The sequence below is a fragment of the Mauremys reevesii genome, linkage group 23 (assembly GCF_016161935.1).
Source record: "Mauremys reevesii isolate NIE-2019 linkage group 23, ASM1616193v1, whole genome shotgun sequence".
Lineage (NCBI taxonomy): Eukaryota > Metazoa > Chordata > Testudines > Geoemydidae > Mauremys > Mauremys reevesii.
Window position 1 is genome coordinate 20,488,437 of NC_052645.1, and position 22,532 is coordinate 20,510,968.

The following is a 22,532-nucleotide window of genomic DNA, read 5'->3' on the forward strand; positions in this document are numbered from 1 at the left end:
CACTGGGACCCTGCCAGGCATGAAGTTGTTTAACTTTGTGCATGGGGCTCAGGGGAGTATAAATCTGTGACAGACCCGGAGGGGGCGGGGTGTATGGGACAGACCCGGGGCTATGCCGCTGCAGGTAACCAGAGGATACAGTGCTTGGGTCTCGGTTCAATCTCTGCAGATTGGCAAGAGCGGGAACATCCCGGCTGGAACAACTGTGGATACGAACATCACCCACCCGTTCGAGTTTGACTTCTACCTGTGCAGTCATGCAGGCATTCAGGTACCGCGTCCCAAGCCATCTGGGGCTTCCTTCTCTCAGGGCCTGAGAGGTTGTTTGCTGACTGCCCAGCACCTGTAGCAGATCAGCTACAGTCTCTCTGCCTTGTCCAGTCCTCATTAAAGATCCCAACCTCCCTTTCCCACGCTAGGGCCCTGGCCAGATTCCAGTGGGGAGAAATCTGTTGGTCTCTGCCCTTGGGGCTTCAACTGGATGCAGTGTGTGTGGAGGGGTGTTCTGTTCTCTCCCCAGTTGCTGAGCAGGGTTGCTGTGGGATATTTCTGCAGAGGGGAGGAGGTCCTTGCCCATCTTAGGGGAGACTTGCTTAATATTTCTGTCCATAGAGGCTACCTGTCCTGGGCAGCAAAGGGTACTCCGTTCTTAACTGCTCAGCTCTGTCGTTCTTGGCCTTTGGGATTTCAGTTTATCCAGGAGCAGAATACTGTGTAGCAGCTGGTTTGCAGCAACCTGCAGCTTCTAGTTCTCCTCTTCCTAGGATGTCCTGGGAAACAGTCAGCCCAAAGTGCCAGCTCTGCTGAAAACGCCTCAGCTAGGTTTCTGTGCTTCCCAGGCTCACTTGGGTTCTCTGGCTCTGACTTCCCACTGATGCTCCTGATTGTCAGGAAGGACCTGGAAACCCGTCCTTGCATGGAGTCTGGGCAGGGGAAATGCCAGTCCAGCAGCCGCTGAAGCAGAGGGAGTCTGCTCTGCAGCTGGTTTTAAGGGGCCATGAATATTCTGATGTTGTTGCATTGGCAGCTGAGAGTGCTGCAGGCTGCAGTAACTCCGCCGGTGCTTACAGCTGCTTCCACGCAGGAGGCTTTTTGGCTTCCTTTCTCGCACTCCAAGGACAGGAGGGAGTCACTGGCCAAATACACTAGGATACAGCTTCCATTGCGAAGGGTCAGGAGTTATTCCAGCCTGGGCACCACCGCAATGACTTGCCCTAGATGCACTGGCTCTGTGGGGGTGGGGGGAGCGGATGGGCTGGCCAGCTGCAGTTAGTGCTTCGCATTTAGCTTCATTCACCCACCGATCGTCAAGCTGCCTTGTTCCGGACACCGGCAGTCTCAGGGATAGAACACAGGCGCCCCAACTCCCCTTGGCTGATCTAACGCCTAGACTGCGTGACGTTCTCTTCTGTGTGGAATCTTGCTAAAGAAGCTCTGCCAGGCCTGTAAAGAGAGAGCTGACACTGGGGCATCTGTTTCCCCAGCTGTTTTGTCAGCTCTGCAGCTTGTTCCCATGCAAAAAGCATCTTTCAGTGCAGCCTTTGGATCTGTCTCTCCTGCTCAGACTTTTGGCCAGGTTCCCAGTTAGATCAGATGGGTGGGAGGGCACGTGTACTTCCTTTCAGCCGCCCACCTCTGGTTCTGATCACATGACGCGCTCAGACGGCAACGCCAACTCCTCCCCCTCTCCTCCTTCCCAGGGTACGAGCAGACCTTCCCATTACTATGTCCTCTGGGACGACAACCGGTTTACAGCAGATGAGCTGCAGATCCTTACGTACCAGCTCTGCCACACCTACGTGCGCTGCACCCGCTCAGTCTCCATCCCAGCACCAGCATATTATGCCAGATTGGTGGCGTTCAGGGCGCGATACCACCTCGTGGACAAAGAGCATGACAGGTGAGTGGTGCCGCTGCACAGAGACGCTCACGGGCTGTATGGCACCACCGTAGCCATCTGCCAGATGGCCTCTAGAGGAGCCCTCCAGGTAGGCAGTGTGGGGAGGGGCCAGAGAAGAGTCCAGGGGTCATTCGTTCAGGTCCGCGCTAGGACAGGCAGCCAGCTGGTCTTTGGGTCTCAGCACGTGTAGGCTGGGGCAGTGCTGGTTTTGCTCTGCAGCAGACCTAGGGGGCACAGAGCTCTCAGCCCCAGGACAGGGGATGCTAAAATGGCTTTGTCTTCCTTTGTGCCATGCTGATCCTGAGCTGCTCTGAGAGATGGAGTGGCTGCCAGCTGAATCGAGACAGCCCTGGGGGCCTGGCTGAGCTACGTCAGCCTTCCTGCTCTGCCTGGGGGCCTCCGTGCTGCATGCGGTGGGGCCACCCCTTGACAGACCCTACAGAGGGGCTTGTTGAGGGGTTCTCAGAAGGCAGGTCCCTGTGCTGGGGAATCCCTCCCCGAGCTGGAGCCAGAACTTTTAGCTCCTTTGCCGCTTTGGCCCTTCTACCCAGTGTAAATGGGCTGAAGAGCACGTTCCTGGGCCTGACCCCAGGGACAGTCCAGCCCTTTCCACTGTGGGGTAGGAAATCTCGAGTTCTCCTGCATGGCGATGCACGACTGGGGATCTGGGACTCTACAACTATTGATACGCAGCTGGTGAGCTGTGACCACTGCTTGACGCTGATCTTAGCCGCCTGAGTTACCTTGGGCTCCCCAGCCTACCGCTCGCTATAGCTGCTGACACTCTGAGCCCTCTATAGCACCTAGTGCACTGGGCCCTGATCATTGACGTGCTCTCGACGCTAAATGATCCAATTGTGTGTTTTGCACTTTCAGCGGAGAGGGCAGCCATATATCTGGACAGAGCAACGGCAGAGACCCGCAGGCCCTGGCAAAGGCTGTGCAAGTTCATCAGGACACTTTACGTACCATGTACTTTGCTTGAAAGCCTAACTTTTCTTACCTCACTCAAAGCTTTCAGATTTGTAGGAGCCATACAAAAAAGGAAGCCTTGAGACACCTTGTTTGTTCCAATGAGAATCACTGCAGGGCAGGCAGCGTCGCTTGAGGCAGGAGACCAACACCACGTGCGGAAGGAGAGAGACCAGACCCCTTCGGAGTATGGGAAGAGACTGATTATTTTTCTGGTTTTGCAAATCTTCACCTGACCAAACCAGGGAAGGTGTTTAAAGAAGGGATAAAACGGAAACAGAAGCAGGTTTTCATTTTAAAATGCAATACACTATAGACTTCTGACTGCAAAACAAAGGAATTGGTCCTCCATTGCCAAACAGATGCTGGTTGGTATTTTGGGGGTGGGGTGGGGGGATTTTTAGAGCCTTAAACAGAAGACTAGATTTATAAACTAATATTTTAGGATACAAGATGCTTTAATGGGTTAAGGAAAAAAACTAGTTTATAGAAAAATTCTAACACTAACCTTTGCCCCCCATGTAACGTAAGGCACCCTAGCACTTAGCTCCGAACTGATGAAATCTGTCTTCCTTATGGTAAAAGCTAGTTAGCTGCTTCCATTTGAAGCAACAGTCACAGACTTTTCCTTGGGTGAGTGCCTTACTACGATGCTGCAAAATTTCAACGTTTTTATCTTGTAAGGAAAAAATATAGGACTCTTGTCTTGGTGGTGGTCCATATTTCCATCCAAAGGAGTTGATTTTATATTCATAAAGTTACAGTTGGTGTTAGATCGCAACCTCACAATGGTTAAACTCCATTGAAAGACGTGCACTTTCATATAGGACAAGTTGAATAGCTGCTGACCCGTTTTTGTTTCCAGTGTACTACTTTGTTATTTAAAACTGCATTTCTGACAAATGGGGGCATTCATCCCATGAGGACAGAAATCTCCAGATTAGTGGTTTTTTTTCCTGAATTTCTATAATGATGGACACATCGGGATTTTTTTTACTAAGCATTATTTTTATATGATATGAAGTCTGTTGCCAAAATTCACAAGTCATTAACATTGTCAGAGTTTACATCACTGCACTTCCTGAGACTTTGTATGTTCATGCCAGAGATTGATAGTATTTCCTGTCCAATGAGTGTATTACTAACTGCAGTCCATGGAGCTGTGGGGTATTCCTTTATGTTCTAGTGCAGGGGTAGGCAACCTATGGCACGGGTGCCGAAGGCGGCACACGAGCTGATTTTCAGCGGCACTCACACTGCCTGGGTCCTGGCCACTAGTCTGGGGGGCTCTGCATTTTAATTTAATTTTAAATTAAGCTTCTTAAACATTTTTAAAACCTTATTTACTTTACATACAACAATAGTTCAGTTATGTATTGTAGACTTATAGAAAGAGACCTTCTAAAAACGTTAAAATGTATGACTGGCACGCGAAACCTTAAATCAGAATGAATAAATGAAGACTCGGCACAGCACCTCTGAAAGGTTGCCGACCCCTGTTCTAGTGTATCTCCCATGTGTCATGTATATCCATTACGTCTTTATGGGCTGTGTGCTTTCTAAGTTACTACCTGTCCAACTCCAGCATGTTCAAACTGTTGTGGTAGTTTCGCTGCTAGGTATTGCTGCTCTTTGTACCACAGATGTTACTGGTTTCATGCACGGGGATTTTAAAATCTGAAATGCTGCCAGATTGTTCATCATTGTGAAGAATGAAATGAATTTTACTGTCACAGGGAATTTCCTACTGATTTGTGTCATAATAAGAAAAAAGTGTGGTCTTCTCCCCCCCCCCACCTCTCCCCCAGTAACACGCTGATGGTATTTTAAACTCATTTTGCTGTATGGAATGACCCTTCTGCATGGAAAGCTGCGGTAGCTACTCATTAATTACAGTAAGTGGGCAGGTTATCCCAGTTTAATATTTAATCATGCACCACAAATTTTCTTCAGGAGAAGGAACGCTTTGTCCAGCCAGTTACTGGACTGACAAGAGGAGCGATTTTACTGCCAAAGCGAACCAGTTTTAAAAGCCTAGCAAACATTGTACTCCACCAATATCCATTACTAGAAACACATTTTGTTTCATACCTTCTGATATTTCAACTTGCCTTGCTAGTAGTTCATAAAATCAATTTAGATCATGTTGACCATCACGCTCTATTCTAATACAATAAATTATTTGTATCTCCTCCCCCCCCAATTGGGTACCATGTTTGTTAAGAATTAAAAGATCAGTCTGCTATGCAAACTAACTCTTGAGCTCACCAGTGCCACATGGTGTGAAGAACCTAAATCTAGAACAGTTGTACTTGTCAAGACTACAATGTTTGGATCATAGTCTCCTTTCCATCTTGTATTGAACTCCACTGCTGTACATCTGCATGGGCAGAGGCGGGAGCCCAGGTGGTGGTCATGGTTGGTCGAATACCCAACTCTCTGGGGGGGTCTAGAGAGTAGGGAATGCATCACCACTAAGTGAGAAGCCTACATTCCTTTATAGAAGTGCCTGCATAGTGACACACAGTCAGCACCTCTCAACTCCATTCCCAGAACTCCACTTGGTATTATCTGAAAGGATGATCCCAGAGGGGATAAACCCCCCCAATCTTGTAGTAGTAAGCTCCTAATTAAGGATAAAAATTGGATTTGAGTTTAGGTCACACGTTGTGTCTTTCCACATGTTCTGCACATCTGTGCTTAGGTTGAGGTTCTCTTTGAAACTCAGTTCATTCACCAGCATTACAAGTGAACGTACCTTGCTGCTGTTGTAAGGTCAAAGGTTTTTGGTTTCTAGTTTTATTTTTTGTTAATGTTTTAGTTGGGTCTGGAATGCTTAGTAGCTGTGGCATAGCACATGCCATTTTTAACCATTTGAAATCAGTGTGTGGGCATTTACAGGCACAAACAGCCTGTTGCTCTGTAACATTTTTTAACTAAGACTTGAAATGTAAAATGGACCTTAAGCTTTGCACTCATTTGTAAGGGGGCTGTTCGTAGAGAACTGTGAGTGAAGACACACCGACGTAGGACCTGGTTTTAACAACTTTTATAACTACACAAAAGCTTCATGGCTCGTGAAGTGCTCCACTGAAAACTTTGCAGATCATGTTCTGCCCTTATCTCACCCCATGCATGTTGGATTTTAAACCAATAAAAAGAAATAAATTTTGTAGTTGCTGTGCCCTCTGAACCATGTTTCCATTTCCAAGACATTTCAATGGGTTAGATTTACCCGCATGTTATGTATATTGGATTATGCACTGTACCTTTAACATGGCTTCAGTATTCTGTATTTCTACCCTTTTGTTGTCTGAAGTATGAAGAACTAACTGCATGTTGGGGTGCTGTGTGTTTTACTGCCCAGAGCAGATAGGTGTTAACCCATATACATATCACCATTTAGAGTTAGGTACAAATCCCATGTAAGCAACTCAAACAGCTCCTGTGACTTTCTGAATATGCACACGTCCCTTGTACAACTGGAAACTGCCAAGTGCTTGCAGTTCTGTGGGAGACAGAATAACTTCAATGTAACTGTCAGCCGTTTTATGAGCTTGTTTACATTATGCTTATATCTGAACGAGGGGTGTCTGAGGGCAGAACATACCTCAGAAGAACTTGGAGGAGGACAGAGAGGGTGTTCTGATATTTGCAAGTCTGAGATGCTCTGATACTTAGTATTGAAAAGCTTGAACCTTTATAAGCTCACTGCAAAAATGGAACGTTTTCTTTTTGGAAAATTAGTGCAAATAGAAGAATGGGTTAATTCTTTTTTGGGGGGGGGAGTGAGACAGCAGAACAGCAATAAAAAAGTGAAATACATATCTTGTGCTTGTGATTTGCACTTCAAACTATCTGTGAAAGAAAACTGTAGGGGACGCCAGTGCTTTTGTGTTCAATTTCTAACCCCTTTTGTACCTCCTTATTCAAGCAATTGTTGAACTGTACATAGATGTTCACAAGACACTCGATTTGCTTTGTTTTTTTTCTTTTCCTTGTGTTGGTGTGTTTGCTTTAGATTGAACTTTGTATGGTCCATTTGTTAAATAGATATGAACAGTTGATGTACAGTACTTATTAAAAAAAAACAAGCAGCAGCACAACTTATTTTGTAAAGAAAATAATGGCTTATATTTTAAAGGTTGAATATCAATTTTTGTATGAGGGGAATTAAGATTGGTAAAGAGTAATGATATCCTTGGATTAGGCCAAAAGAAAATACATAACCACCTCTTTATTAAAAAAATGAATTAAAGAGTTCCAGAACACTGTATTTATATTGTTTTATTGCTTCTGTGGATTTTTTGCCTTGGCTCTGATTTATGCTTGCAATTTTAACTGTGCAATCCCCAGTGTCTGATTCTGTAACTGTTGGCAGAAGACCTAATAAATAAAAGCAATGTTGTTATGTTGGGGTGGCACTTCTGAGTGAAAGCCAGGGAGAACCCCCTGGGGAAAACCACATGTACAAAGTGGTAAAAGCATAATCGAGAAGGGCTCAGGTACAAACAAAAATACTCAGCTGTACTTGGATTGCATCAAATACTCCAGGGGTCCCAAGTCTCCTTGGTTTCCAGCCTGTTTTAATTTCATGAGAGGAAAATAATGCAAATAGTTCTCTTAAAATTTCCTGGACTGTGGTAGCTAATCCAAGTTTATTAATAAAAGTGTCCTCTCTCTGTGGCAATGCTGACTCCAGTTAGACTTGAACTCCTAGTTGATTAGACATCAAACAGCAGTGTACGTCACTGGAAAGGTAACTTGTTCCAGAATTATTTGGCTTGTGATCCCAATATCAATTGATGTTAATGGTTTCCAGACAGGTAATATACAGGCAAATATATGTTCTGTGGATTTTTGTTATGACTTTAATTACAAAACCCAACTTGGGAAAGCCATAATATTTAAATATTAGTTTGAATATATTTGGTCCTTGGCTCAGGAGTTCCCTTCCATTTGTGTAATTTACATCTTCCCACAGGATTTTTTTTTTATTTCTTGTAAATTCCAGAACAGCACAGTTGGTCAAGTGTACAGTGAAACCTCTTTATCCAGCCAGCTAGAACAGGGCCATAGATCTTCCCTGGGCAAACAAGGTTTTGGTAAAGGGGAGACCTCCAATTTAAGTATGCAGCTAAGCCAGAAATTAGTGGCACTGCATTCCATATACTAGATTTCTTATCCCACATCACTGGCTTCAAGATGCGTAAACGACTGATTTCAGGCTTCATTTGCGTTTCTATGTGTAATCTCATTCTCTAGATTTGTGCCATTTTATAATACATGTGTCTGACAAGTGAGAATTCACCCACGAAAGCTCATGCTCCAATACGTCTGTTAGTCTATAAGGTGCCACAGGGCTCTTTGTCGCTTTTTACAGATCCAGACTAACATGGCTCCCCCTCTGATACCTCATAATATTTAGCACTTTCCATCTTCAGGATTCTTTATGAATGACTTAATCCCCGCAGCAGCCAAGAGCAATGCACCTTAGTGCCTGGGGTCTGTGAAAGGTAGTTTCTCTCTTAATGAGGCGCTTGGTGCTAGTTGTGGTTTGCCCTGTCTCTATGTATTGACATAACTTTTAACACTGAATTTAGTGGGTGAACTATAATTGTGATTTATTGAATAACGTAAGGCCCTTTCTAAACTAAGGTGTTGATTGATTGCTAATAACCACACAAGCAGTTACTTGCTAACTGTCAAGCCGTAGCACAGGGAACAGTTGCTTGACAGTGTATTTTGGAGTGGATGCCTCTGCAGTACTCCTACGAATCTTTGTCCTGCTACTTCCTTGTGCTGTATCTATTTTACTAAACCATAATCCAAAGTAGGGCTTTATCCTGCAATTTCAAAGAGACTCTTCATGAGAGTAAGGTTTGCAGGAGTGGGTCCTGTTTAGATGAATGGGTCTAAAGTACTGAAAAAATGGACCGGACGCATGCCAGTTTCCAAGTGGTAGTTAGCATCTGCTATTCTTAATCCTTAAAACCCTGGTTTGTCTTCTCAACTAACCAGCAGTGAGATTAAAGGTCTGGGCTATATATTAAACTTGGGATATTCCAAGGTTTAGTGTGGAGTGAATTTTCAGGGGTTGGGAGCTTCTGAATTATGGGTTGATAGTGAAGATGCTGGTAGGCCACCTTGGTGCTAATACACACTGCTCTTAGCAAGCGTTTATTGAGTGGGATGCCCGTGGTCAGCCAAATTAAATATATTGGAATGTGGAACTATATTAGGTATTAATGGAATCCTCAAGCTCAAGAGAAGTGTTTAATTGTTACTTATTACAAAGGGAATTTGTAAAATACTGTTATTAAATGTAACCTGTTTTTTGGCCATTAGTACTTTCCCTTTCATAAAGGAACAAAATGTATTTTGGTCAGGATGATCCTAACTATTAAAATCTAAACTCTGCGTTCAGAATTGTGCCTACTTCTGAAAAAAAGCCACCTCTTATGCTGAAGTGGATAAAGAATAAAATTCAGCTTCAGCTTGTGTCCTTTGTCAGGTGGATGGAAATTAACTTTAGAAAAAAGCTGCAACCTTGTGTTACAAATGGTCTCCTTAGAGAAACACCCCTGGTTGTGGTGACAGTATTCATGTAAACTGCAGAAACTCAAGTGCTTGCATGACTTTAAAATATGTGCAGGTGGCAAGGCCTGTTCTTCCTCAACTGAATGTACCCGACGGGCTTGTTAGTGATAAGAGTTACTCTTAAACTGAGGGGAGAACAGACTCCTCTCAGGACTTCTGTTAGGGAAAGAGAATGTTTGCTTTTAGTTTCCAGTTTTTGAGTCATTTTACCATGTAATTCTTGGAAGCACAAACTTGATCCAACCAGCTCCAGTGGGGGCAGTTGACATCCTTAGTACCATGGGCAAAGTCTAGATTCTGTAACTCGTGTTCTCTGAGAGCTACCCCCTGAAGCTCCACTCCTAGTGTTTGAGACATTCTTCCATGCTGTAACTGTCTTCCCTAGGAGCTCTACTCACCCAGGCTTGCCAGGCAGAGCAGTGCTCAACTGAAAAGCCCTGTTGGAAATGGGCACCCCCTCAATTAAAATTAGGAAATGTGACCCTGTTTCCAAAAAGCAGCTGAGAGGTGCAGAGCTGGTCAGACCTAGAACGAGACTTACCTCAATAATATTGTACAGCAGTTTTCCTACAGTGAATAGCTTTCCAAGGAGAGGATAAATGCTGCTAATTCTCAGTGTTGGTGACACTGTTCCTCCAGGAGATTCCAAAGTTTCGACAAAGGCACCACACATGAAAGCTGTTGAACCTCTTTCTGATGAGAATGAATATAAAGTCCATGCCTTGCTCCCGTACAAAAGTGTGCTGATAACACATGCACGATACACGCAGATCTTTGTGTGTTCTGTCAGTTTGTTGTTTTGCCAGACCCTCTTGCTCAGTCTAGATACAGTAGTGGCGGCTTTTCCAATGCGGCTGTTGAGTTCCATTTCAAGTGAGAGGCTGACTGCACTAGTGGACCGTGGGATTGCAAACTCGTTCTCTGCTTCAAGTTGTTGATCTTTGAAGAAGCATTCTCCACCATGTGTTGGCACATTGTCTTTTTTTAGGCTTATGGTGAGCCTGAAGTCGTGGCAGGCTTTGGAAAATCTTGCAGGTTGGATATTAAAAACAGTGTCAAAGGGACTAACCTTTATCCTTGTCAAACTGATTCCCCAGCCTCTCAGGAGTCTTGCACAATTGGAACAATATGAAGATAACCCAAATGTCAGCATTAAGGTTGTGTTGTGAATATCTAAAGACCATCTTCGTCACTCAAGTTCTTTGGTCTAGGCCAAGCTTGTAGCACAATTCAGGGATTTGCTTAAAATGGATGAAGGAGCCAGTGTAAGCTTATGGCATAGTCAAAATATTCAGTTTTAGGGGACATCTTGTAAGCATTGTAGTAATAGCAGCTACTGGAGGCTATGGCTACTGATGGCCACGTGGCAGGGGTATAACCTTTTTTAATCCAGACCCATGTTATAGACTAGGGTCCAGGAAACAAAGATCATTCTCTAAACTGCACTACTGCGTGGAGTGGTTCTCTCTGTCTACTGTTGTGGGGGAGTCAGCGTCTCTCTTGCTCTCTGAACTTGACTGCCCCTGCTCTTCCCTCTGACTCAGTTCCTCTTAGGCTTGGCGTCTCTTCCAGCACTGGCATTACGCCTCCACAAAACCTTTCCTGTTCCTCAACTTGTTGCTTTGTCTCTGCTTCCTGCATGCCACAATGACTGTTACTCCTTCATTTCTACAACTGATGCCCCCGGCAAGCTTGTTCAAAGGCCCTTAGCTGTAGGTATGCTCCCCATTGGGTATCTGTGGTAGTAAAAACCCAATGGGCTGGCAGAGGTGCTTGGTATCTTAGCCTTGTCTACACTAGAGAATTGTATTGTGACTAGCCATTGTGCAGAGTCCATACTAGCCATCCTGTTTGAGCTGTACCAAGTCCACTGCATCCACACACAACACTCCCTGCACCATTGCAGTTTCACTGGGTACATCTGCTTTCCCAGTAGTTCCTCGTCCACTCTTCTGCCATAAGCACTGAGATTTCACCCATTATATATATATATATATATATATATGCTTAGTTTCAGAAGTGAGTTAGCATACGGATTTGAGTACAGAGCCTTAAGCAGGGAGGGCAGTGGAGGAATACTAGGGGTATTTGTGGGTTTTTGCCAGGCTCAACTAAAATGTCAGTGCTATCTGTGCTGTTGCTGCAGAAGTGCAGAGCAATTTGGTGCAGCATGCAGTGGGTGTGAGCCTTGTTTACCCAATTACAATTATAGCAGCTTTGGCAACTCTTTAAGCTCCAACGCAAGCATTTTGTGTGTACAGGTGTGTGCCACGTGCCTCCACTGCTGTAAATCTCTGGCTCTGGAGCCCTTGGAGCAGTGATATAGCAATGGGGAGCTGGGATAACAGCAGAAGTTGGCTTCAACTATTTGCAAAGTAGCACTTCTATTTAAGTGTTAAACAAGGTTACTTATGCATTGGCTTTTGGATGCAGATGTGAAAACCTTAACGTTGAGGTCAATAAGAGGACAGAAGTCACCACTGCTTTTCAGTTGTGAGACAGAACAGCATTTCGTTAGAATCCCACTTTAATCTGCCTTGGGCTGGAAGTTTATCATAAACCGCAAGCAGCTGTGGTTTACCCTGCTCCAGGAACATTATGTCCTGCTCTGATACTGGGCTGCCTGTGTCAGAAAACATTTTGGCATGTTTTTAAGTAGAGGGAGGGTTTCGTTCAGACATTTGGGAATTTCCCCCCTTACTGGTGTCATTTATGTGGGCCTGTTTTCATGATGATATAGGTTTCACCTCCTCCTCTCACCCTATTCAAAGCCACAAGGCCTTTATCCATGTTATTTTTGGTATGTGATCCAGTTCTTTATTCCTAACAGCTTCTCTACAAATTATCAATGTAAAATCAGGGTATTAATATCACTGTCAGCCTGCTGCTTAATATACATTGCCCTGGCTATAGCTTTCAATGTGTTTAGCATGGCAGAAAGTGTATTCCCCCCACCTTCCAGCATTGGCAGTGCCGTGAGCACCAGCTTTAATTCCAAGAACAGCAGTTGGCTTCTGTGCATATAAAGACATTTTCAGAAACTTGCTATGCTCTTGGGAGGAAATCATCCTGTCCTAAATCACTGAAAAAAACTGGGCAGCTAGAGTCAAACACTGCACTAGTATCAGCTGGGGCTAGCAGCAAGCATTGGGCATTGTTAATTAAAGCAGGAAGAGATGGCAACACAGTGCAGATGAGGGGAACACAAAAATGGCTGCAGACTTTTTTTCTGCAGCATGCACCATATATGAGAGTCTCAGCTGAACCCTCTTCTGCTTCTACCCCTACTTTCTTTTCCAAAAGTTTTATTCCACAAGCATTATTTTCCCACCATTCAAGTGTGATCCTTACAAGTAATTCATGCTGGTTGTCAGGGGGAGCCAGAGCCATGCAAATGTTGATAAGTGCATATCCATTTCCCATTGTGGATTGGTTTGTTTTTAAAAGAAAAGAGGAAAAAAAATGTTACTCCTGAGGATTTATTGCAGGAACACTCTACACACCTACTAAGGGAATAACATGTCTCTTAGTACATTTCATCCTGCCAGCTTCCAACATTAATAATCTGGACTATAAACTGCACATAGGCATCACTTCATCCACCCTTTAAAGACAGACACCTTCAGATGCTGATGCATTTTATGTATATTCTGGAAAAATTCAGGTTACTTCCTCTTGGTTTTGCCAATGATTTAAAGGCACACAGTTTACTTTATGCCAAAATTTAAATGTGGAAAAAATAAAGACCAATATAAATGTGTCCACATCTTAAGAGACAAGACAGCTATTTTAAAAACACAGAAGCACTGCATCTCTAATGGTACAGCACTGAAAACCGGAAAGGGAACCCAAGCAAAAGTGAAACTGACTTTAATTTTCATAGATTAAGCTGAGACAAATGCAAAGAAGAAATAAAAGGTGAAGGTGTTTTTAAAATTCCTTCACTTCGTTTAAACAGGACCAGCAGTGGAAGTGCTGTACAATAAACTAAGGGGGTGGAATAAATTCACTTCGCCTAAACGTTGTCTCTTGTGGGTTAGTACTGTCTCACTTGCCTTAACCAGTTAATTTAGCTCCACACCACTCTTTCTCTCCCCCCCCCTTGTTATTTTCTATTTAAACTCTCTCCTTCTGGTTTTGAGTCATCATGTTCTGTTTACAAGCTGTGGTGCAACTGCACTAGTACTAGCTGTCAACAGATCCTAGTAAGCACCTCTTCCCACTAAGACTGCTGCAAGGAGAGAGAATCTAAAGACCATGTCTACAGCACACAGCTTTTAGCGACACAGTTGTGTTGCTACAGCCGTGCCATGACTAAAAGGCGTGCAGTGTAGCCACTGTTTGTCGGCAGGAGAGAGCTTCCACCCCAACAAGCTGTATTTGCTTTGTCAATGCTCCTGTGTTTTGTTTACTGTTGGCATAACTTTTCTTTCGAGGTGTGATTTTTTTAAAACACCTCTGAAAGACAAAAGCTTTATCGTCCAGTTGCCAGTGTAGACAAAGCCTATGTGCTATGGATCCCCAGGGTGTTTCAAGCTCCTGGAGTCTGAATGGAGTCCAGCCACTATCCCAATCTCAGGGGCCCTAGACACATGCATGGTGCAGATCTGGCACCCAGCTACCTGGACTCTCTGGGCCCAACCTGACCCTTCACACTCCCGTGTATTTACACACAACTCCTCTGCCAAAACTCCATGCAACAGGTGTGAAGCTTCTGGTTACAGTTTAGCTCTCTCAGGGGTATGCAATAGTTGTGAATCAGTCCACATACAGTTTGTTCAATCTACTTTATATTTAATCATGTAAAGCACAGGAGAGTATGGATCATACAAAACAACTGGACAGCTTAAACACAACATTCCTCAGTAGCTTCCCATTCCCTTGGGAGATCATCTGTGTTCTGTAGGTAGGCAAGATTCTCTGCACCCCCCAAACTGCCTCCCTCATCTTAACCTGGGCAAAACAGCTCATTCCCCTGGGCAGCTCTCCCACCTCCCCTCTCTCAGACCCTTTACAGACTCCATCTGGCATCTGCTGCTGCTTTTGTTCTACCTTTCAGTAATTTTCCTTTACTCCCCAAACCCCCACTTTCCTTCACACAGATGGAGGAAGTGTCTTCTCCCACACTGAGCAAATCTATCGTCCGCAAGCACTTTATTTGCAGCAATTACTGAGCCCTGATCATTCACCATTGTCTCTGGCCTGCCAGAGACATGACAACTCTGCTAACTCATGGGACATCCACACACATACAGGCTTGCCATGCCAGTCATTTCCTAATACATTTGATACAATTAACCCAAATTCAGAAATGGTACAGACAGGACCGAACCCCCAATTTGTCACACTAGCCACCGAGAGCAACCGAAGTGCAGAGCGGGCACAGGCACGTTGGGACCATCAGGCTAAGCAGGTTTTCTTGCCTCAGTGGTAAAAAGCCTGGTGAAGACCCCTCCGTGGAAGTGGGAACAACAAACCGGTACAAAAGCAGCTCAGCGGAAATGACTCAGGGTGCCCCAAAGCAAACTGCTCAGAACCCCCCCTGCCCCACCCCGCCTAGGGTGACCAGATGTCCCGATTTTATAGGTACAGTCACGATTTTGGGGTCTTTTTCTTACAGAGGCTCCTATTACCCCCCACCCCTGTCCGGATCTTTCACACTTGCTGTCTGGTCACTCCCCGGACAGCGACTCTCTTCCTCCCCGCCCCCGCCCCCGGTCAGGCTGCTGGTGCCTCTGACACTACGGGAGACTCGCCGCAGCCTCCCCTGACAGCTCCGCCGCTGAGTGACTGAGCTGGGGCCGAGAACTGAGCCCAGGCACCCGGACTCCTGCCCCCGCCCCGGGCCAGGAATGGAACCCAGGCGTCCGACTGGCCAGAGCCGGGGACGCTATCCGCGGAACCCAGGCGTCCGAGGCACCAGGCTGTTACAGGGCACCGCCTGCCAGCGGAACTGCCGGCCCCGTCACGCCAGGTCCCCTCCCCACCTTGCGTCACCTCACCCGCCCCCTCCTCTGTCTTTGCCACTTCCGGGCACGCCCTTTCTTCGCGTCACGGATTAACGGCCGGGGGCGGAGCCGGAAGCGGTTCGCCGGAAGTGAGCGCGACCGGCGTGTGTGCGGGCGGGGTGGGTGGAGCTTCCGGCGCGCGGTAGGGCAGAGACAGACACAGAGCGAGAGGGAGCGCGAGCCGGGGCTGCTGGCGGCCACGCAACTTCCGCTCCTGAGCTCCCGCTCCCAGCTCGCGCCGCCTGAGATCGGCCGGCACCGGCTGAGGGGAGGGAGGCCGCCCAGCTGCCGTCTGCCTCACAGCCCCGCTCCCCGGGCCGGCCGGCCGGACCCGGCGCCGCGGGGAGAGAGGGGGCAGCGCCCGGCCCTGCGGGGAGAGGCAGGATCCTGACCCCGCAGCCTGAGAACGGCCGCCCCCAGCTCCATGAATGGAAATCGGCAGCGCAGGTGAGGGCGGGGGCGCCGCGGGGGGGGGGGGCCCTGAGGCAGTAGGGCGGCCCGGGGGGAGCCGAGCTCCGAGCCCTGCTGGGGGGGGGCAGCGGGCACTTCCAAGGGCCGTGGGACCTTAGCGGCCCCGCTGCGCCTGGGGCGGAGGAGGCCGGTTCAGCGGCTAAGCGCCGTGGGGGTGTCTCGGGGGCGCTGGCGTGAATCGAAGGCAGGGACCCAGATCTGAGGGGTGGGCGGGGGAGTACTAGGGGGACACAGCCTCTGTGCGGGGGGTGGGGTGAGGAAAGGGGTGCCGGGCTGATGCCTTGTGAAATTACCCCGGAGTGTGTCTCACCGAGCTGGGGACCCAGGGACGCCACCCTGAAATACTGACCAAAGTGGGGGCGGACTCAGGAGTCAATCTAACACTAGATTGCTCTGCTCTGACCCCCGGGAGTGGCTTCGCCTTGGTAACCAGCACCATTGTTATGCACAGCTTCCAGAAGTTGTTTCAGGCAGCCACTGAGACTGAGGGGTGTGAGACCTGAACCTGCCTGTCAAACCCTTGCTGAAGTTCTTGGGGGAGTAAGACATCTCTCTGATGGGATATCTGTAGCCTTTGCTTTTTACCAGCACTGCCGGAGAAACCTTGTTCAGTTAAAAAGAAGCTGGTATTATAGCAGTCCTGTAGAATTTACCAGTCTGGACGCAGAATTTATTTCCCCTCTATCATGATGATTTTGGGGTTGAGGAAAAGATTTTACTGAAACAGCTTAATATGCATTCTGGGTGAGAGGAATTTTGCAAAGTTTTGCTTACACAATGTTGTGTATGTTGGTTAAGAAATTGTATGATTTCCTGTTTATTTGCTTATTAATCTTAATATGTGTGAATTTGATCAGGACAAGCCTTGTCTGACATTATTTCAGTTTAGTGATGGCTAGTTACTAAACTAAAATAATTGCAGGTACTGTTGATAGAACCTTAATCATAGGAAATATAGCAGAATGTTATATTTTGTTCTCCAGTGGTGTCTGCACATGGTAAAAAAAAGAATGGTGTATTTCATAACTGAAATATTCCAGACCAAATAGTGGTTGCTATATTATGCAAACTGGCATGTGATGAGTCTTTGAGATGTTGTTGCCATGAAAATGGAAGCTGTCCTATGAAATTGATAGTCATTGAGGAAGGGATCTGTGTAGCTTAAAAGCTTGTCTCTTTTACCAACTTCTGTGGGTGCAATAAAATATTACCTTGGCTCAGTCATTGATAAAGTGAGCACTTGCTAACATCTATTATATAAAACAAATGAGACACATTATTAACAGTTGTGTCACTGATGGACTTTAGAATCTTTTTTAAAACTTTGTCTAATTGTAGCCTGCTCTGTTCATTGTGTAACCATGCTCACCATGAAAAGTATTTAATGTTTTCATTGCATGATCTTATTACAAATTATGACTAGTATATAGTTACTCAGCATTTATGCACCATGTATTTCATATAGTCTTTGGCTTCCTCCATGTTATTACATGTGTATTTTTGATCAGAACAGTTTTTTAAAACGTTTATTAAAGCTAATGTTAAAATTATATAATACACATGTTGAGAAAAGAGGGTCTGTACATCTGGATATAGTGCTTGAACAAATACAAAATTTGTTTTTAAAAGTCATATGGTACATAATCAGCAGTAACCCAAATTTAGGTGAATAAATTTAAGACTACAGTTTAGATATTAGCATCCAAGTATTCGGGTACATCACTCATAAAAAATTGTACAGAGAGTTGGTCGTGGAAAGCAAAATATATAAATGAGCAAAGATCGTCCCTAAGTAACTGAGAATTAGGGTAGGTTGTCCGTTTAGAAAATATAATCCATCAGGGAAGTATTTCAGTTACTTTTCTTACTGTGCTTCTCATTGGCACTCCAGCTCATTCCTCCTGGTATTGCCGATGTCCGGTGATGTGTTCTATGTAGATGTTCCTCGATCATCTCATGGCGTCCTACATCATGAGTTGCCGCATCAGCCGAGCTGTTTACCAATTCCGCATTCCCTCAACACTTGCTCATTACTGGGGCCCATTGGCCAGGTCTCCGGTGATCAGCATGTGTCTGAACCTGGTAACCCTTAGCTCTCAAGGTGTCGGAGGGTCATATTTCTCCAGCTTTCAAACTCAGGCATGGTGGAAGGCCGGGGTCCTGTTCTCAAGGGGCACTGTGACGTCCACTATGATGACCTTCTTCCAGCCTTGTTGATGATGACACTGTCCTGTTGCAGTCGTCTGTTAGTCCTGGGGATGGTGGAGTTCACGGCAACCTTCCGTGCGGGTGACGGGATGGCTCTGATCAGGCAGTCTTGGATGATGTGTCGCAGCTGCCAGCCTCTGGAATGGGGCTTACAGTTACACAGGACTTGGAGTAGTGTCTTGGCATTGCCGCACTTCCTGCATCACTTGTCCTTATTCCCGTGGCAGACGGCTCCATTCAGCGGAATGCAGTTGAGCTGGGTCCTGTAGATGAACGGTCAGCAAATCCGGTGAAGCTCCCACCGGGTGGAAGTGGTTGCTGGCATCCCACTTGCATGTCACTTTGAACGCCTTGCCCCGTTCTGGTTTCCGCTTCAGGTTTTCCAAATACTGTCAGCGGATGGCATCCTTCAGTGTCCTCTCCACATGGTTCTGGCTTTTGGAGTAATGATTGTGTGATCTGTGTTCTTCATCTGTGGCACCAGGACTCTCAGCTCCTGGCGTTCCTCACACCACTTCCAGAGGCAGCCGATACACTTCTCCAGTTGTTGTTGTAGCATTTGTGGGCATGAGTCCAGAGTGAAAATACTATCCATTACTGTAGGGTGGATTTGGGTTAAATTAGCAGTCTGATCAAAAGTCTTTGCTGCCCCACTTATCTTGAAAGCTAGCTTTTGTGATTTAGTAGTATGTAGAGGGGGGAGGGATAGCTCAGTGGTTTGATCATTGGCCTGCTAAACCCAGGTTTGTGAGTTCAATCCTTGAGGGGGCCACTTAAGGATCTGGGGCAAAAAATCAGTGCTTGGTCCTGCTAGTGAAGGCAGGGGGCTGGACTTGGTGACCTTTCAAGGTCCCTTCCAGTTCTATGAGATAGGTATATCTCCATATATTAGATATAGGATGTGACACTCACTGCTGTCTGAAACTCTCTTGACAATGGAAATTTAGGTTTCAATGTATTAAAAGATACTGCCTCCAAGTGGTTCCCTTCATGAACACTCACAGGGAAAGCCAGGAGGAAAGTTTTGTCTTAGGTTGTACTTATTCAGTGCATATCAGGTAGCTGGATAACAAATAGAGCTTCAGGAATTTGTTAGGATTGTAATTCTTTTACTTCTAAAAGACACCCACAACTGGTAAACATGAAAATGGGTTTGAACTCTCCTGTGTAAAGAAACATCTTCATCTCTTTTGCTGTACAGACGCTTACATTTGTGACTGATGCAAGGAGTTAAATTCATGCTGGATTTGGTCCTGCAAAAATTAGTCTGGATGATATTAATTGTAGCCCTGTTTAATAAGGGATATGACTGAGCCTGAGCCATTTTAGGAGGCCATGGATTGTATTGATCTGGTGGCATATTATTATAATAAGCCTGAATTTCAACAATCTGAACATATTTTTAAAAAACTCCTAGCCAGTTTTGCTGACTACCGTTACTCTGATGTTGAGTACATTATATCATGAGGATAGGGAGAATGGGTCCATCAGTGGCTATTAGCCAGGATGGCAAAGGGATGCAACACCATGTGAGTGTCCCTATCCTCTGTTTGCCAGAAGCTGGGCATGGACGAAAGGGGATAGATCTTCTGTTCATTCCCTCTGAATAACCTGATGCTGGCCACTGTCGGAAGACAGATTACTGGGCTAGATGGACCATTGGTGTGATTCAGAATGGCCTCTTATATGTTCTTATGACAGTTTCCATTTCTTCATAATAAAATCTGGTTTTGGTAAAAGAGGAAATAAAAAATACCCACTTTGTACAAGAGTTTGAATATCAACACCTTAAACTGTACCAATGTCCAAAATAATTTGTCTTGTTTCACCTCATGTTGTTTTCAAGAGAGGTTGTACTATGTAAATGTCTTGGAAGTTGATTTATTCATGTATCTTAAGGTCAATACAAACTTTGTAATAAAATGTTAATGTAAACCTTGTTTAGCTTCTGTTTTTCAGTTCTATCACGTTATCTGTAACAAGGCTACAGTATATTTGCTTGTAGCAAAGTGCAACATTAAGGTAAATGCTTATATCTAACTAGAACATCACAGTTTTAAAGTAACTAAAATAGATGAGAAATTTGAGGTAGGTGTATTGGCATAGAAGTGTTAGAAGAACCAAGTGAACTGGGGAATGGGAATATAAGATCCAGATTAGAAAAGCTGAAACATGTGGCACCAAGCAGTTGCTTGTAAGTAGTAGATTGATTAATGTTAAGTTTAATGCGTTTCTGGGTGAAGATGGTGATGGACTTGTGAACTTCTAAGTTAAATATGTTAAAATGCTGTTGCCATGGAGCTGATTTTAGGGACTCGCGTATAAATGAGTCAATCAGCTAATCAGTTATGTCAGTGGTTCTCATCCAGGGGTCCGAGGCCCCCTAGGGGGCCTTGAGCAGGTTTCAGGGGGGCCTCCAAGCAGGGCCAGCATTAGACTTGATGGGGCCCAGGGCAGAAAGCTGAAGCTCAGGTCCCTGAGCCCAGCCACGTGGGGCTGAAGCCTTAGCAGTGTAGGTTCATGGGCCCCCCTGTGCTTCCCCCTAATGCTGGCCCTGGCTTTTATATGCAGAAAATCAGTTATTATGGCACAGGTGGGCCATGGAGTTTTATTAGCCGGGGGGCTCAGAAAATAAATCAGAGGTTCTCAACGTTTTTCTTCATTTCAAAAATAGTGTTTTGCTGACTTAAAAAAAAAGTTTTGAACTTAATTTGATTAAATGGGTCAAAAATTGTTTGGACCTACTGTGGTGGAAGAACATTAATTATTAGACGTATTGATATTTTAATTAAACAGTAAAAATAGGTTTCTAAAATCTTACTGTTTCAGAAAATTTTGAATAGCAGGTTTAAAATGTCATTTAAATTACACAATAATTTGATTTTTCTCTTCCTCACAGTTCCTGTATTAATGACCAGGAGCTTGTTAGGACCACAGTAAAAAACAAGCTATATCTTGGGGAGAGGGGAACAAACTGTCTTATAAAGTTAAACTTTATTCAAGGGCGCTTCGTTACTATGTGAGTTACAATGGAGCTTTCATATGTTGGAGTGTTGAACCTGGAGCTGTCTGAATCAGAAGTGATATGATTTTTACAGAAACAAAAGGCCATATTTAATCTTGATTAAAACCTCTTCACTTTAGTAGTGGGGTGGGTGGCAAGTAGGTTATCTCTGGAGTTAATCCCAATTACTTATTTTTATTTATTATTTGGATTTATAAGAACAAGGACATAAGACTCTGGGTGCCTTCAATATTTTGTTTAAAAACACAAAAAACAGACAAATCTAGCACAATATATTCACGCTAATGAATAACACAGCTGCAATAATTACTTCACCCCTTCCCAGTTCACCTCCTTAGATGGCACCCTGATCCACAAAAGCCCTAGTATAAAGATCAGCTTTGCAGCCTGTGTGGAAGATCAGCAAACTCTACCTGTTTCTTGCCAAGGAGAGTGGAAAGATTGAGTTCCAAAGTTGAGGGGCTTCTGCCAATATATTTCTCTTACACAATGAAGTTCTAGCAGTGTGGCAGGGGGAGAGATGTGCTATCTCCAGTAGGAAAGTCCATGGCCATGTAGTGCTTTATAGGTCAAAACTAGTATCTTAAAACTTTACCTGAAAACCTGGAGGCAATCAGTGCAGATAGCCAAGAACTGATGTAATATATTTGCAGTGAGAGATAAATTCTCCACCAGCATTAGCTTCTGAATGAATTTAAGATGATGTCTTAAGATCCTTCAGAGAACACTATTCATTTGGTTGGTTGTGCTTTTGCTAATCACTTCTTAAACTCTGTGTGACTACCATTTAAAGAACTACCATTTACTGTTCTCTGGGTAATGTTATCTGGGAGCTAGACTAAACTATGGCTGTCTTCTTCAGGGTAGCCATATTGATATCAAATCGTAGTGGAGACCGCAAACAGTTTTTACTTGGATGTAGTTAGTCAAGGTCAATCCTATACCCCCATGTGGGGTTATCTTGACTAGTTACATCCAGTTTAAAAACTACAGAGGTCCCCCCTCGCTCCCCGGATTTTATGAGTTAGCTATCTCGGTATCAACAGACCCTTTTTTTGCAGTGAAGACATAGCTTTAGTCTGTGTGAAAACATTTATCACCTAAGGATCACCTGCATGGTCACCAATAGATGGTTAGTTCCAAGTGTTTCACATATAGTGCTGAATGCAACAGTTTTCTGTGAACTATGCTCACAATTATTTTTTAAAAATCTGATTTAAATTTAAAGTATCAAGTTGTTCTAATAATTCAATAACATTGAAAGTTATAGCTTAAGGAATCGATGATGATATAATATAGCCTAATGTTACAATCAAATTAAAATGTAATGCAGTTTATTGCACATGCT

General features: G+C 44.9%; 2 protein-coding genes across 7 annotated transcripts in view; both read left to right on the forward strand.

Moving 5' to 3' along the window:
- The window catches only part of LOC120389179 (protein argonaute-1), a 43,675-nt gene extending 39,524 nt beyond the window's left edge, over positions 1-4,151 (forward strand). For both annotated transcript variants that reach the window (XM_039511524.1, XM_039511525.1), the window contains 3 exons: positions 170-271; positions 1,701-1,900; positions 2,777-4,151. In XM_039511524.1, the coding sequence (XP_039367458.1) occupies positions 170-271; positions 1,701-1,900; positions 2,777-2,885 (411 nt within the window). In that variant the 3' untranslated portion in view covers positions 2,886-4,151. The remainder of the gene's footprint in view (positions 1-169; positions 272-1,700; positions 1,901-2,776) is intronic.
- Positions 4,152-15,614: 11,463 nt separating this feature from the next.
- Positions 15,615-22,532, forward strand: part of LOC120389071 (protein argonaute-3) — a 61,648-nt gene continuing 54,730 nt past the window's right edge. For 4 of the 5 annotated variants that reach the window (XR_005590747.1, XM_039511250.1, XM_039511252.1 and 1 more), the window contains exon 1: positions 15,615-15,927. Coding sequence is in view for 3 of the 5 variants with exons in the window: in XM_039511250.1 (XP_039367184.1) it covers positions 15,909-15,927 (19 nt within the window). In the remaining 2 variants the exon portion in view is untranslated. Of the gene's footprint in view, positions 15,928-16,296; positions 16,696-22,532 lie in introns of those variants that run through there. The other variant, XM_039511251.1, reaches the window with a different exon arrangement.